The sequence below is a fragment of the Brugia malayi genome (genome assembly GCF_000002995.4).
Source record: "Brugia malayi strain FR3 genome assembly, contig: Bm_007, whole genome shotgun sequence".
Lineage (NCBI taxonomy): Eukaryota > Metazoa > Nematoda > Chromadorea > Rhabditida > Onchocercidae > Brugia > Brugia malayi.
Window position 1 is genome coordinate 95803 of NW_025062284.1, and position 17072 is coordinate 112874.

The 17072-nt window shown below is 32.6% G+C and overlaps 3 protein-coding genes across 5 annotated transcripts; 1 reads left to right on the plus strand and 2 right to left on the minus strand.

Annotated features, from left to right (window-relative positions):
• Nucleotides 1–7199: 7199 nt before the first annotated feature.
• Bm9890 (Uncharacterized protein) lies at nt 7200–9462 on the plus strand (the record flags this gene model as incomplete). Its single annotated transcript, XM_043082639.1, has 5 exons — nt 7200–7371; nt 7557–7678; nt 8271–8494; nt 8771–8982; nt 9197–9462. 5 exons carry the CDS (start codon nt 7200–7202, stop codon nt 9460–9462), a joined length of 996 nt encoding a protein of 331 aa, XP_042938573.1.
• Nucleotides 9463–9729: 267 nt separating this feature from the next.
• Bm1321 (Uncharacterized protein) lies at nt 9730–10455 on the minus strand (the record flags this gene model as incomplete). 2 transcript variants are annotated; one of them, XM_043082640.1, is made up of 2 exons in its annotated part: nt 9730–9762; nt 10342–10455. In XM_043082640.1, the coding sequence occupies 2 exons, from the start codon at nt 10453–10455 to the stop codon at nt 9730–9732; spliced, it is 147 nt and encodes a 48-aa protein (XP_042938574.1). The 2 variants fall into 2 exon arrangements, with proteins under 2 accessions (XP_042938574.1, XP_042938575.1); XM_043082641.1 differs by lacking the exon at nt 9730–9762 and adding an exon at nt 10019–10066.
• Nucleotides 10456–15865: 5410 nt separating this feature from the next.
• Bm9889 (Uncharacterized protein) lies at nt 15866–16246 on the minus strand (the record flags this gene model as incomplete). 2 transcript variants are annotated; one of them, XM_001891632.2, is made up of 1 exon in its annotated part: nt 15866–16246. In XM_001891632.2, one exon carries the CDS (start codon nt 16244–16246, stop codon nt 15866–15868), a length of 381 nt encoding a protein of 126 aa, XP_001891667.2. The 2 variants fall into 2 exon arrangements, with proteins under 2 accessions (XP_001891667.2, XP_042938576.1); XM_043082642.1 differs by having other exon boundaries at nt 15963–16187.
• Nucleotides 16247–17072: the final 826 nt, after the last annotated feature.

The window sequence follows — 17072 nt, forward strand, 5'->3', positions numbered from 1 at the left end:
AAACGAATTTAACAATTCAACAATTCAACTAACGAATCAAAAAGGTAAGGAAGTTTTACTTTCAAGCAAGAAGTCGAATGAATTGCACAAATTCATTATTTGACATTGGCTCGCAGCCATCATTTATATTGAAGGAACTGGCAAATGAATTAAAGTTAGAGGAAAAAACTAGAAACCAATATAATCGAAAATGGATGAGTTTGGTACAGTTCACTATTCGACTCATTATAAATTCAACAAAATTTTTGTTTACCAACGTGAGTTCGCCTTAAAAGAATGCACCGCGGGTCCATTATTATCTCAGATTTGGAGATTTATTACTTCGAATGATCAAAAATGTGGTAATAGCCAATATTTGAAAAAAGGTTTTTGCAATTAGAATAGCTTCCTCACAACAAAATGTACTTTATTTTTTAGTTGAAAAAATATTAGAGATAAAACTGAACACAATATAGCATGTTGCCGTTTTCAAGGAGTTTCATTCTGATGTTAAATTTAAAGTGCTTTTTAAATTCCCTTCTACTATCATTCTACTATCGATTGCTCTTAACTATCATCTGGAAAATACTAAATTAAATTACCTCAGGAAGAAATTGTTCTGTGAAAGAAATTACTTTAGGTTGACAATGTTAAACAATCAACTAAAGAAATTCAAGAAGCACTCGAGAATTATGAAGAAATGAAGTCTATCATTAAAGGAGCTTTAGTGAATGTAATAAAATTCCCTTCAATTCAACAAAAATATTTCCGAACACATAGAGAGCACTGTTAAATTTAAGAAAATTGTTAGTGTTAACTGTAACTCCAATAAAGATTTCTTTCAAATCACTTTACTGGTTAAATGCAAATGCGAGTAAACACCTGAATGCAAGGTGCGGTATGTTCGCATGCAGCTTAAATTTTTTCGTAAATTATATCGAATAGTCAGCAAATAAAGACTAATACGACTTGCTTAATCGCGACGAAATCTAAATATCAGAAATTTAATGAATCAGTCACCAGTGATTTATTAATATTAATGGATTATCACTTCATAATTCTGTAGCATTATGTAAGCACAGGACTGAAGTTTTTTTAAATGGACAAATCACTAAGTAAAAGTCATTTCCGAAGTAAAAATAATTCGAAATAAACGAATAATATTAATAAATTGTCATTCTGTAACTTTATACATGTCGCATTTCCCTTTTATCTTACGATCGAACAATCTTAGACTGACAACTAAGCAACTAAAGGTTTTGGCATTATTATCGTTCACAATAAACATTATTATCGTTCACAATAAACATTATTATCGTTCACAATAAACATTATTATCGTTCACAATAAACATTATTATCGTTCACAATAAACATTATTATCGTTCACAATAAACATTATTATCGTTCACAATAAACATTATTATCGTTCACAATAAACATTATTATCGTTCACAATAAACATTATTATCGTTCACAGTTCACAATAAACATTATTATCGTTCACAATAAACATTATTATCATTCACAGTTCACAATAAACATTATTATCGTTCACAATAAACATTATTATCGTTCACAATAAACATTATTATCGTTCACAATAAACATTATTATCGTTCACAATAAACATTATTATCGTTCACAATAAACATTATTATCGTTCACAATAAAAATTATTATCGTTCACAATAAACATTATTATCGTTCACAATAAACATTATTACAATAAACATTATTATCGTTCACAATAAAAATTATTATCGTTCACAATAAACATTATTATCGTTCACAATAAACATTATTATCGTTCACCAATAAACATTATTATCGTTCACAATAAACATTATTATCGTTCACAATAAACATTATTATCGTTCACAATAAACATTATTATCGTTCACAATAAACATTATTATCGTTCACAATAAACATTATTATCGTTCACAATAAACATTATTATCGTTCACAATAAACATTATTATCATTCACAGTTCACAATAAACATTATTATCGTTCACAATAAACATTATTATCGTTCACAATAAACATTATTATTATCGTTCACAATAAACATTATTATCGTTCACAATAAACATTATTATCGTTCACAATAATAATGTCGCATAAAATATGAATGTCACATTGTGTTATATAGAAATTATTGCAAAAATCTTTAAAAGTAAGCTGTTTGTTACAGAGATAAAAAGAATTTAAAATTTTGTGAGATTATCTAAAAGCGCAAGCGGAAATGTCCCATCACAGATTGCCATTCTTTCCATCTTTCAATTACTTTTTGTCTTTTTCCTTTTAGCACCAACATTTTACGCTTGCACACTCACTTTCGCCCGTCCTCCTCTTTCTCTCTCTCTTCGTTACCGTTCTCTTTATGAGATAATTGCTCTCTTTGTCTCCCTCAGTTACTTCTACATCCCTTCCGGTACCGTTTGTTTCACTTGCTGATGGCTAATGTACATCGAGTGAGAGTATTCCTGTCTACAGTTTCTCTTGTTGTCTGTCCCTACTTTCATCATTGTAACAAGAATGGCTATCGAATTAGACTGACTTCTCTAACATTCTCCTCTAACAGATGAAAACTCAAATTACTTTCTTTGCTTAATCACTATGGTGTTTCCATGCAAATGAATTCAGTTCAATGCAAGTGCTCGGTCAGATGGCACAAAACTGCAGTGTCACATGTCCTCAAGATACGATGGATAAGAGATGTGACATTGTTGTTGGTTGACACTGCAGTGATCCGATGGAAGCAGTGGTCGACTCGGGAACAGACCTGGATTAGTTGGTCTGATCGTGACGATAACTCTTTTTTCTCGTAAAAGGAAAAATCTTCAAATCAAAAACATTCTCAGAATTAATGCTTCATCAAGGAGTGATAATCATATTCTGAACCAAACTGAAATAATACAAAGTCATTTGAAAATAAAACCTTGAAATCAAAATTCTTTAGGGCTGAGCATTTGACATATATATAACTATAACTAGTTGAGGTGCAAACTAGAGTCATGGGTAGTTGGTCGTATGAGAAAGTTGGTTGGGACTTTTACAGGTTGTCATCCGATAGAGAACGGTCTGTTGCAGAGGAGTATTGAGCCGAGACTGCAGGACACTTTACAAGTGAGTGATGAACAAGCAGAGTTGCAGTAATGCATGCAAGATTACTCGCAGACAAAGTTATATAATTATTTAAGAGACAATGTTAAATGAAATAATCAATGCTCTTAGCAATAACCTTTATTCCACAGATTCTCGTCTTATAGATTTATTAAAAAATGTTTCGATATGTTATAAAATCACTTTGATTAATTAGTTAGACTGTCGTAAATTTTGTAATTCATTGCATTGATTACAGAACAGATATTCAGCATTTCTTTTACATTTTCACTAAATGGTACTTACTTTAGCTTCCCAACCAATTTCAGGTTTTTTCTTGCATATCAATTCCTGGCAACGAAAGTATTCTGTTCAGTATGATTCTCTCTCTGTAATTATTTTTATCAATCCCATTTCATACTATTCTTCTCAGTTGGACTTTTGAGCTTTAGTCTAGGACTTCTTCCACTGCACTGTATAATTCTATGAAAATTAAAGTGATCTTTTAATTTGTGCATAAATATTTCAATTTGATTATGATAATGACAGTATGCCAGGTTATCAATTGGCTATTTTAAGGTGCACATTGAAGTAGACTACTGCAGACTCTCAGAAAGAAGTATTTATTTACATTTACAAATATTTTTGGAGATTCTCTGAGATTTGGAATTTACTTTCTAATCAAATAGTCATTTAAATATATGATATAGTTAGTGAGAAAAATGAACTTGCGAAAATGAAAGACAGTTTATAATTTATTGACATTCATAAAATATATTCTAAATTAAGTTAGGTAGACAGACCTTCACAAGGCATGTATTTCTAAACTTATTGATTTTGTTCTCAGTTATCTTTAATTTTAGCAACTATTTAGTCCTATCTTAAAAGCTTTCAGAAGATGGGTGAAAGTTTGATCAGAGAGTTGATTTCAGTTCTTTTACGTAAACAGACAATGCTTCAACCACTGTACGTGTTAATTGTTTTTTTTTTTTTTTTTTTTGATTAGAAATAAGTTAGGGACGGAATTTCAATTTCATTCTGTTGTCAGAGTGTTAAGAAGTGAAGTGGAATGCATAAATTTGATGTTTAAGTGTTCAATTGTAACATTTTTTTTAATTTTAACAGAAAGTAATACACTGAAACAATCAATTCCATTTGTTTCCTGCAACAACAACAATAAACAAAGTCTAGTTTTGTTTACAGTTCTGTCATTGTTGTAAACAAACTTGTTTTCAGAAAGTAGCATAATGTTTGGACTGGAAAACCGACAGGTTAATATAGTTTTAATGAAGACGTTGACATATTTGTAACAATCTAGTGATACTTGCACCTGAAAAGATTGTTTCTCTGTGAAAACATAATCATACTAAGATATTAAGCAAATTTTATTTCGAATAAAAATGAAGTCGAAATGATAATTCATTAAGAAATGAGCGAGTTTAGCTGCTGAATGACTGTTCGAAGGATAATTTACTGAGCTTTACAAAAATCTGAAAGTTTATTATTTTATGTTTTTTGGATCGTTCACTTTTCAATTTTGTTTTGATCACACGTCTAATCAACTTATTGGCTATTGTCCAGTATTGAACTGTCATCTGTCTCTTTCCTTCATCTACTTATTTCAGTATTAAACTTCAAATGCTGTTATATGTTTTTGTTGAAACCAAAAATGATATTTTCCCTTCATCTGAGCTCGACGTATTTCAAAATGGAATGAAGTTGAAATGATCAAATGTGAAGAAATAATTATGGTTTAATTTTCATTTCGTTTAAGGATTTTCTAAGCCCACAAAATTCATTGCTGACCTTGGATGGAAAAACCAGGTCAAACTGAAATATGTCTCTTTCATTTCAGAAAAAGATTTTTCACTCATTCCAAAAATAAATTTTTTTTTTTTTAAACTTGTAATAAAAAACAAATGACTATTTTAACATCTATTTCTGTGTCTCTATTTCTAATTTCATCATTTCTATAAATCTTCATTAGACACAATTTAGAAGAGAAATGACGTAAAATCAGAACACGAATCTTAGAAGAATCGCTGTAGTTAGTGACAAAGAAAACTATGTTACCTTCGCCTGAAATGCTTCCTTCCCTTTATATGCTTCTTCATGTCACATTTAAATTTAAAAACTTCATATGACATTTAAAAGGGAAATTTAAATTTACCCAGAATTCAAGCAGCAACAACGTATACTCTGCATGGAATACGTCACTAATCAATATTCGATATTGAATTCAGCCCAGTTATTTTCTTCGAAATAGCTAATCATAAATGTTATCAATCCTACTGATAAAAGCAAAATGAATAAAGTGAAAGGCTGAGACATATTTTTGTCGATGTTTAAATTCTGCATAGTAATGATCAAAAAGCTTGAGAGAGCAAAAAATTCGAGAAAGAAGAATCAGTGACCAAATGCTATAAAACGAGATGAAATGAGCAGATATGTTGATTTGTAAGACGATCTTACTCGATTTTGTCCTTTGAATTCAAACTTTTAGGTAATATATTCAAGTAAACAAAAATAAGGTTTTGTTGTTTGTTATTTTAACTTCTGCCAAAGAGGATAGAAAGTCGTCAAAGCCAAACAAAGATCGCTAAAATAATAGTCTTACTCGTAAATCAGGTCTTGAGAAAGCCTTCATTTCTTGGTTCTATCAAAAATTCGAAGTCTCAAAGCAGCTGGTAATAAAGTTAGAAGTAAGCAATGCTTATAATCTATAGAAAATGAGCTGTTTTATTGGAAAATGCTAATTAAAATATTCATATTAGGATGGATAGATGCACCTGCAACTGCTTTAGTTTACTTCAATGGCAATTTTTAACACATTCACTTACTCCTTGCGTCATTTGCGTTGCACTGCTATCACAACATTTGCGTCACCTGTTGTGTCCCTAAAACTTTCAATTAGAAGTCAATTACGTTAAAATTTTGATGACTTATGAAACGTAAGTGACAAGCAATCGCTTACATTTGGTAAGTTCATTTTTGCTCTTCCTTCGTTACCACTTCTAATATACGTCAGCGATCAGCTTCATTTCCAATAGATCAGGTCAAGCCTTCACGTCGTTTATTAGTGAAAGTGTTCGTCACTCTTACGTCCTTGGCTTCTTTACGTTCTCTACGTGTCTTTTCCCATCTAAAGTCTAAAGTCAAGCGCTACATACAGCAACAAATCTGGCTTTCAATTTAGGTCCTCACTGCACATATGCAGACGTACATATATTTAACGGACCAAGATAAACACATGTCATTCTGCGTTACACGTGTACACTTACGTGTTTGTGTATGTTTGTATGTATGTATGTGTATGTGTATGTGTGTATGTAATGTGATGGAATGGAAATGACTCGAAATATCCTCTAATCTTTCCCCTCGGACTTCTCTCACCTCGGTCCTCGGTGATGAAAAGTTTTATTTCTTAGATTTGTTTGTTCAGTCCTTTTTGTTGGCTATCATTTCTCTTCCATTCATATAAATGTTAATTAATCACAATTGCATGTGACATGAAACACATATAATTAGCTTATCTCTACTGTACACTTCACAAGGGCGGATGACTTGATGATTACTCTCAAAAATTTCATTGAAAAAGTGATAGATAAGTGAGAAGAATGAATCATTTTCGAGCATAAGAATTGTCACCCAATCCACTACACACTCACTTCACTAATTCCAGAAATATTATCCATTACGAAAATAAGGAAATGAAATCCATTTTTTCGCCCTCTATACCAAAAGTCGATGCTGGTTCCGTTGGATCATTTGATCCCTTCACAGCGCCATTATTAGATTCCTGTCGCGGAACTGGAAACTGGGAGGAACACGTCAAGTGAATAGATAATTACGTGAAATACACGCCAAACTTGCGTATATTCTGCGTTATCTCTTGTGTTGTGGATGTGTGACTGTATCTCATTCCAAAGCATCACATTAAAGTGGTGATGACCATACCGTAGTACATACCGTATACGAGGTAGGACACGCAGCATACGGTATGTAAGTTACGCTCGTGTATTTAAGCAATGGATAGATGAGGTAAAGCCTTTGCTTTAAAGAGGATGGAAATGTCTCAGCGATTTGTAGAGTGTGAAATTTTCAGGGTTGATGGATAGCTATTCGCAGATTCACGCAATAACTATAAGCATTCTCTGCTTGGCTTTGGGCACTTTACTTCTTATTGCTAATCTTCCTGTACTTTATGCTCTTCTTGCAAGTAGTAAATTAAGGCTACGGTATGCTATCTTGGCTTTACTACTTTTGGCTGCTGCAATTGGAGGTAAGTTACAGAGTTGAGGAGGAAAGGTTGTGATTGGACTCTCTCCGATATTTCCATCCACATTGTATCAGCTCAGCTTGCTTGTTGCTTCTTTCGGATGGCACAGAAGTGCTTGCTGCATACAAATATAACTTTTTATTGGGAACAATTTCAAGAGTTCGTCCGTCTGCGATGACTTTTTCTAGGATTTAATTGCATGCTACGAGCTTTCTCAATTATTATGGAATTATGGAATGAAAATGATTGCAAGAACTATACCAATCAATCTTCCTACACTAACAGAACGCCGTGGAACTGCCTTGGCCCAGTTGGTTATTTTTCTTTTGGCTATAATTTCTAGTCTTCAATATTTTGTAATTTTCTAACATTTCAACCGATAAATTCTGTTCTTCAGTCAGGTTAATTAACTGTTCCATGTTTTAACCTCTAACTTAATATTTACTTCCAAAAAACTTTTCTGATCAAGTTCGAAAAATAGAGACAGTCTAACTGCATTGAAAGTTAATCTTGAAGAAATTAAAAAGTTCTTTTTTCTATCTTGCGCAATGTTCATAAATGTTTTTCTATCTTGCGCAATGTTCCAATGTTGATTTCTTGATTTTTTTTTTTTTTTTTGCTGACATTCATTTCTCTTATATTTTGATGAACTTATTCATCTAATAGTATCTAATAGCCAAATTTTTTTGGTAAACCGATGACACCTAAAATAATATAGTGCGTACACATTTTTGCTTTCCAAAATGCCTGCATTTAATTTCACATCAATTTTTCAAGCTTTTAAATTCAGTTCATCCAGTAATTGAAATAGGTACCTTTTGGCTAACTAACATTTTTAAGCCATACTTGTTTAGCTGCTTCGAACAGTTTACCAAAGAAAATTTCAAATTATGTGATTTCAGGTTGCGAGTCACTACGAATTATTTTCCTTTTTACTTCTTCCGATAACACTGCTAGTGAACAGTACTGATCGACTATTGGTGATATACAATCCAATCAGCTATTTTCTGCATCCAAAACTGTACCTTACTGTCCAGCTTTCCATGGCTGGTCTTTTTCAGCTTGGCTTCATGGTTTACGTCATTATCGCTAAATTTAACGTACCATTTGTTAACAATAAGTGCACGTTCGTTTTTCTTTCTGACTTGTTAAATGTTCACGTCAATTCTCTTAGCAAGAACTATTCGCTAAGAATTATTTTATGCATCATTCAGTTAAGAGAACTCAACTCAAGATTAATTAAGGAGTGATCACATCATTGTTTGGACGTGGTTCAACAGTTTCTTTCATTTCATTTACTATTATCATTCGTAGAATCGATATTTACATTTACGACAGCCAATACTATGACAGCTAATACTACGTGATAGCTACGCTTACCTTAATATATGTTGCTTTCCAGATGTTACGTAATGATGTCAAGAAGAACGCTTTTTGTCCTTCTATTTGCACGAATGTTTATTTCAACTATGAGCATTCTCGTAATGCTTGTTGTTTTGATGAAATTTCGACAAGTACAAAAAACTGTTAGGGTTGATCGTCGTTTGGCCAATTTCAACACACGTCAGCGAGGCTTCACACAAGCTATGCTTTTCTCTTGCTGCTTTACTTTTGGTAAGTTTTGTATATGTTGTTTACTACGATTAGCTAACAGGTAATTTGTTGTATGAAACATAAGTTGACAGGAAAGTACAGAGGACAGACTTATCTTCTTATCACCTAACTATATCATCCTTTGATGCAACAGATAGACCGGATAACTGTTCACAATATCTTTCATTTCTTCCGCTTATGTCTCATCGATGTAACACACATTCCATCGTTGCAGCGTTTTTTGTTCTACCCAACGTTACAACATACTGCACCAAACTATTTGAGATGGAAAATGCCGATCTGTACAATTCATACTTAAAACTGATCAGCTACACCTCTACATTGGACTTTCTTGTCATTATGCTATATCGACAACAGGATATTTCTGCGGAAGTGCTGCAACGCTTTCCATTTCTTCACTCTTTTCGAATTTTATTTCAACCATTACTGAAACCAGAAGTGAAAATTATAGAGCCAAACCAGACAAATCTCAATGCATGAATTCCATAAATTGTTTGCTAATTTCTTCATTCCAAACAAATCGATTTATTTGTTCCTCTATAACAAATAAGCTTATAACAAAACCTTGTTTATTAAGAGAAATGAACTTTGAACTGTCTTTCCATAACCACCCTACGATATAATTCTCCATAAAGCAAATGAATAACATGGAAAACGTAATCAATCGCATGTCGGAGAATAAAACGGCAAAACAAAAGTGTCCAGTCTCTCGTTGATCACAGCAGCTACTACTTCCTGCTCGATCGACTACTGGGTAGTAGATGCTGACTCTGCTACCACCTGTCAGGAATCTGTTCTCATTAATTCAAAAACAATCAATTCAAGGCTATTCATATGTAATACCACCATTGTTTCATGTCAATATGACTGCCCTCTGAAGTAATGTAATGCGTTCAGTTTTTCTGATTAGGGACGCATCATTTAATCACCAATAAAGCAATTTTCTGGAATGAATTTAATTTTCGAGCGTTGCTATTCCTTCGAACTGTTGATTTGCAGTTAGTTTCTTTGGAAGGAAAAGCTTCCTTCAATTTTATTATTTCAAAATGTTTGTGTCAATTGATTCACTCCTAGCTGTTCCATCCTTAATATTGCAAGTAAGACTAATGAATTATTCCAAAATCTTTGAAAAATTCAGGGTATGGCCAATAGCTTTGAATATAGACAGCGAGAATGATAAGGTCTTTAAGTGTATTCATTTGTACATACAAACAACATTTTTGTATGTTTTGCTCAATTTAACAATTATGATGACAAGCAAGAAAAAATTACACTAGGATGGTTAGTAGCTGATAAATTTTCATTTTCTTTTAAAAAACTTCTGGATAGAAGAAGAGCTTAGATAATAGTCAGGGTTACCTTAATATAGCTGCTAATTAGTGGTGACTGTCGAGAGTTTTCCTCTCTGAATGATAATTCTTCCAGTCGCTGAATTCTTTCATTTAGGTAAATTTTTCTAAAAAAACTAATCATTCATTTTGGGAAACTCTATTCAAATTTTTATTTCAACTTCTATGGAAAATTTTTGATTTTATTTCGAACTGTTAATCTGAATCTAACTTTCTGTTTCGTTTCTTCTCCATAAAAACTTCTTCGCCTTAGTCCATTCTCGACCTCGTGATAGCAGTATTATTCTTCATTATGCACTAAACACTAATCCTTCATTTCAATTAAGCATGCACCAGCAATAGTAAGATCATTGATATCTCTAACTCTGTGCAAATGATTCTTTTTCATCACCACAAGTTGATATGTCAGGCCAAATACTCTATGACTGAAAAAGATAACTTATATCGATTAGATAGATAAAACTTTTGATTGTAGATACTCTTTTATTAAAGTATCAGATTTACTAAATGATGGTAAATAACGATACAAATTTTAGTGCAATGATAAAATTCGAAGAAGTCTTTGGCCAACTGCATGAATATTTTGTTATTTCATCAAAATCAATTATCTTAATTACAAGTCTATCGAAGTTACGCTTTATTGCTCAGAAATTCGAAAATTTGTTCTGTCTCTTCTGTGGATTTAACAAGCCCATAAATCTTTCTATCTTCTAACCGAAACCGAAATCATAAAAAATTATACATGAATTATGCTTTAGAGATTAATAGAAATCTAATCTAATTGTTCCTACTAACATTACCAATACTTTTATTCTATTAGTATAATATAACTATATCTATTCTAATAACGACTTTAAAATGCCGTTGCAACATTTTTACGGTGAAATTTCATTAGTAATTAGCTGTTCTAAAAAAAATCAGGTCGAATATTAATGCCTGGACCTTAATTTTAATTTCGCTATCGTCTATTTTTAAGGAAGATAACTTAATCAGTGCCGATGAGTGGCATAATTGAAATAGAAAAGAGTTCTCAATTAGCACTAATTTAGCCAACTCAAAATAATACAATATATATGCATACGTATTATAAAAATAAATCAATTTTTTTGATGAAAAAGAGAAGCAAAAAAACGAAACTTCGATCAGTGCAATGACTTATTTTAACTCAAATACTTTCCTCTTTTAAAAGTGATTGTGCAAAAGAAATTTTTTGAAACCAATAATAAAATATATTATTCCATAGTTACAATCTGCTTTAGAATTTTAGCATATTCGAATGTCTGATGGCAGAATAGCATAAACCAATGTATCCATCTATAGCTCAGTTATAACATACAAATATCAACTGCTCCTCTCAAGTATTTTGGATTAGGATTAACGTGAATTAACTAATAAGTTACCCAGTGCAAAGAATTGATTTGAAAGAGGATTGACTGGCCATATGATTTAAGTTTGTATCCTGGTTGTACATAACAGTGAGTGGGGAAGTGCTAATGATAAAGTGAAAGAAAGAGAGAGACAGTGATCTTTCTATGCAAGAGAAGAAATATGGGAACTAAATTGGACAGACTAAACCTTTGGTCTTTCTCTCTCATTCCAACCCACTTCCGTTCATTCAAGTATTTCTGTCATTTCACTTCTTCTTCAGTGCATCTGTGACCTATGACCCTGTCACTTGGTTCAGTCTTCTGTTCAGTATCGCTTCTGGTGAGAGTGACACTTTCTTTCAAACTACTCTCGACACTGATGAATCATCTGATACTTTTCATAGTTCACAACAACATATCATTTTAATCAGTCTTCTTCAGCTTACTTCCGGTCAAAGTAACAGGAGAGGGGGACAAGTACTTAGCAGAAGCTAAAATATCCTCGATTAGCATTAAAAGTAAGATTTTACTCCAGAAAAAATCATCCAAATCATTTGAAATGAATGTGACAAGATTTCATGGCACCAATATTTTTTTACAAATATTTCTCGAATTACTTATTCAAGACCGAGTAGTATAATAAGTGCTAATTACAAAAGCAAATGTTTGAATTTTAAAAAGAGCAAAATTATGAGTGTCATTATCGAGAGTATTGTTTATGAATACGAACAACTGAATGAATTTAAATAATAATTAAAGCATATTTTTAAGACTGAAGAATTCTCATACCTGAATTCTTTGCCATTCTATTTTAATTCAGGTGCAAAAACGGAATTACCAAACCATTTCAGTATTCCAGTAGTCTGCCGGTCGGATGTGTGGAGACTGCTTCACTGAATAAATTAATTGTAGCATTTCATGATGACAAAACAAGTATACCTTTAATCAATCAAAGAAGTTACAATATTACTAGAAAATTGCATTTGAAAAGTTTAAAGCGATTCATTCGGAATTTTCCAAATGTATATTTATTTGCTTTAGACATGGTTTACTTTATGGTTCTTTTTGCAATGCAATTTTAATTTCACCTTAATTTAATAAAAGTTGATGGACTGACTTTTTAATGTGTCCTATACTATGTAAATCACCGTGTCCCTCTTGTGATATCTCTTATCTCACTTCGTCTTTAGTATCAGATTGTTTAGTTTATTTCATGAAGAAAAGTGAATAGCTGCCAGATTCGATATGAATTAATAAAAATGGAAGGAAATTATTTGTTCTCTCTTATTGAAAGATAAGTTCTTTCTGAGAAAATGTCATCAGTAAATATTTCTTTTATCCTGAAGGCCAAAGTTTGAAATTTTTGTGAGTGAATTCAATTTGAAATACTTTCCATCTTTTCAATAATCGTTGTTGAGTTTCTGATCGCTTACTACGATGATTTAGGTTTTACTTTAGATTTTCAGTTCATGATTAAGTCTAGATTGTTTGCAATTGTGAGATTTGGCCTAGACTAGCAATCTAAAGTTTGGATCTAGACGTCCGAATCAAAACCTGCAATGGCTTCTAACTACTTTTTGATTTTTAATTGAAAATTTGAAACTAATTATAAAATTGCCTAATAAAGGAAAAAGTAATTTAAAGGAATTACTGCACATGAAAGAGTCACTTACAATGTTGGAATCAATATTTTCGAAATGAAGATGCAATAAGACAAATAAAGTAAAAAAGAGGTTCTCAAACCTGAAAAGAGATTCAAATCAAAGTTTAGTTTTAAACAATAACAACAAGAAATGATGTAAAAATGAGTGGGAAACAACGAGAAAGGATTACACATTTCAAACTGAAAATGTGATTAGACTGCAAATGATTTTCACCGGTGATATACCTCATTGTCATCACGAATAGTTTCTATCATTGGATGTTGGCATAATTTTCTGATGGCTATTTCTGTTGACAGGTACATTTCCATAATTACTAATTAAATTTCTATTATATGAATTAAACAACTTTCAATCAACTGTTTTCACATATTGCAAGATTGATCGACAAGGAATGAAAGAGATCAAGAATACCCGCACCACGGGAAGGATAAAGAGTGGTAATGAAAAGTGGAGGAATTACCCGTCTTCAAAATCTCTACCTCATATCGTTAGCTGAGATTTTGATGCTAACAATTTCTTATAACCGGAAATAGATGAAATGGGTCATTTATGACAGAAGAGAAGAGAAAAAGTCAAAAATGAGCTTTAAGCTTAGATTTAAACTTCAGGTCACGTAGATTAGATTTCTTTTTGAACTATCGTTATAACCTATAAAAATGAGTTTGTTTTGCAATATAAAAGTGATCTATGCAACCTGTCGTATAATTATATCAATGCATGACATTATGACATTCTCGTGATTAATATATTGCATATATGTTTGCATATATTACACATTAATAAATATTGCATATATGTCTTTTCCGCTTTTTTAAATTACTTTCTTTGCTGCTACTAAAATTTAAGTATTTACCTATCTATCTATCTATATATAAATTAAGTATAAATTTAAATACTGAATGTCGTTGAAGTTGATATTCATTGTCTCTTGCGGTGTTATTCAGTTCTTTCCGTTTGCGTCAAAAGGAAAGAATTCAGATCGAAATCCAAGAAATTTGAAATCATAAAAGGAAGCGAACATATAAATGCAACTCAAATTTGCTTAATTTCATGCACGTTCAAAATGATTTTTTGACAGAACTGCTATGACATATGTAAAGTTAGTTCTATATTATAAAAGCGCAACTGTCAAGTTAGTTCTATATTATAAAAGCGCAACTGTCAAGTTAGTTCTATATTATAAAAGCGCAACTGTCAAGTTAGTTCTATATTATAAAAGCGCAACTGTCAAGTTAGTTCTATATTATAAAAGCGCAACTGTCAAGTTAGTTCTATATTATAAAAGCGCAACTGTCAAGTTAGTTCTATATTATAAAAGCGCAACTGTCAAGTTAGTTCTATATTATAAAAGCGCAACTGTCAAGTTAGTTCTATATTATAAAAGCGCAACTGTCAAGTTAGTTTTATATTATAAAAGCGCAACTGTCAAGTTAGTTCTATATTATAAAAGCGCAACTGTCAAAGCGCAATAATTATTTACTTATGATTTCGTCCTATCTTCACTGAAACATTGTCGAATGTTGCAAATTTGCAAATCCTAGCAAGCTCTGCTATGCAAGAATGTATTAGCTATGACACTGACTGACTGTCACATATCGCTATATTTGCGATGCATTTGCGACACACGAGACGAAGAATTGATTTGAAGCCTTCATCCGCTTGCGATAAGCTACACCTTCAGAAGATGTAGACATAGTGAATGACAAGGTACCCGAGGGTTAAATATTCCATTCTGGCAGTTTCTATCTTTAGTCGAGGTAGCTCTTTAAAAATGAAAAGCTTTACTGTCATGTCTCCTTCAGTCAATTGATCGCAGTTCTCATTTAGTCATTCATTCACTCATTCCGCAGATCAATCAATCAATCAATAAATCAATCATTCATTCATTAACTAAAGCTATTCGTTGATCGATAATTAGTTTGAAGGATAATTGCGCCTCACTGCTTCCTCCTACATACACCCCCTTCCTTTTGTTCAGTCGCCTGTTCTGCTTTTCTTTCATTTACAGCAATTCGTTTTACATTTGCATAATTTCGGAATAAAATGCGCCGGAATATAACCATGTGCCGGAACTGCTTTCTGTTTCAGTTCGACTGGTAAATGTGTAGCATTTGAAAGTTTGTTTTCTCAATTTTTCATTCAGATTGCATAAACGTTTCGCTGTATTCGCAAATAACTCTATCGAATGAGTACATTCCGAGGTAGAATGAATGTTTGCGGAAAAAACATCGACAATATACGTAAACTGAAATGAAGCTAAGAAGCTATTTACCGGTTGTAAAAATCGGACAGTTCAGGTTGTGCAATCTCAAATGGAAGTGTAAAGATCATATCGTGAATCATCTTCGCTAACATATTGCATTTTATCATTGCCTTGTTCAGGAATGTACTCTACCTTCAGGCTATAGCAATTCCGGTATTACTGCTAGCTTACTTTCATTCAGTAAGCGGAACGATAAGACTAAAATTGTTGACGGAATTTTGAAATTATATTTCGATAACTTTACTGAGAGCTGCGGTAGCAAAAATGAAGAGGAAAGTAGCAGCACGCAGTATAAAGCAGTAGGAGTACGGATGAATTATTTCCTAATGGCTTCTTCCTATTTCGGAAAGTAAATCCATCCATCCATCCATCCATCCTTCCTTCCTTCCTTCCTTCCTTCCAGCCATCCGGCAATTTGCTGGTCAGGAAATGAAGTTTTGTGGTGCATGAAACGAGCAGTAATGTCTGCAGGAAGAGCGAAACGCTTTCGTTCCGTTTCACTGCACCCTCTCCTGCCACTGCTACTCGATGTGTCTCCGCGCGGAACTGCTTTGAAATCCATCCAATCTGAGTGAGTGACTTCGAATTACACAGTCCTCTCAACTTCTCTACTCTTCTCATCTTTGCATAATGTTAGTTTGTTAGTATGACATCTTTACAAGTAGATTTGGCCGTAACATTTTACAAACAGATTTGGCCGCTTCTGATTAGGGTTGGTCTCCGGCGGAGTGGGATTCTCTCACTTAGCAATGATTCCGTTTTTCTGGATGGATTCTGGACACTGAGCTAACAAAAGGAAAGTTTTCATGAGTTACTATTAATTGCTTTAAATTCTCCTATTTCTATCTATTTTCCCGCAAAATTATGCTCATTCATTTAAAGTGATTCGTTCAAAGTAAATTCTTTCGTTCATATTTTCTGTCTTTAATATGTACTGAAAGTTCTTTTCTGTTAGCGATGTGTCTTTGAGTTTATTTGCACTACAGAACATCGTTAAATAATTAATCAATGTATTGTTTTCCTTGAATGACTTAATCTAATCAATTACCCTCACCTGTCAGGTCTAATCCCCCCCTTTTTCCCGCGGGAAAAATGCTGAAATGGTTTGCAGTGCAAAGTGAGAATATGCAAAAAGTTGAAATTACTATTCGTCTTGTTTAGTTTCATTTAGAAAAGAGCACAAAGCACTTTAGCTGGTGGTTGTAGCGCTTCTTCCCTTATTTCATTTCATATCGTTGCCATCATCTCATTTCCGCCATTGTCACCATTGTCACCATTTCATTGTCAATATTGTCAGTACTGCACTCTCTTATGCTACGTACTGTATTTATATAGGATTGCTTGTCATCTTCAATATTACTTCTATTGATTTCTCATGGAATGTACAGCTTTCAGGAATGTTTTGAATTTTGAATAATCATTTCCTTTCTGTTCAAACTTTATTGCT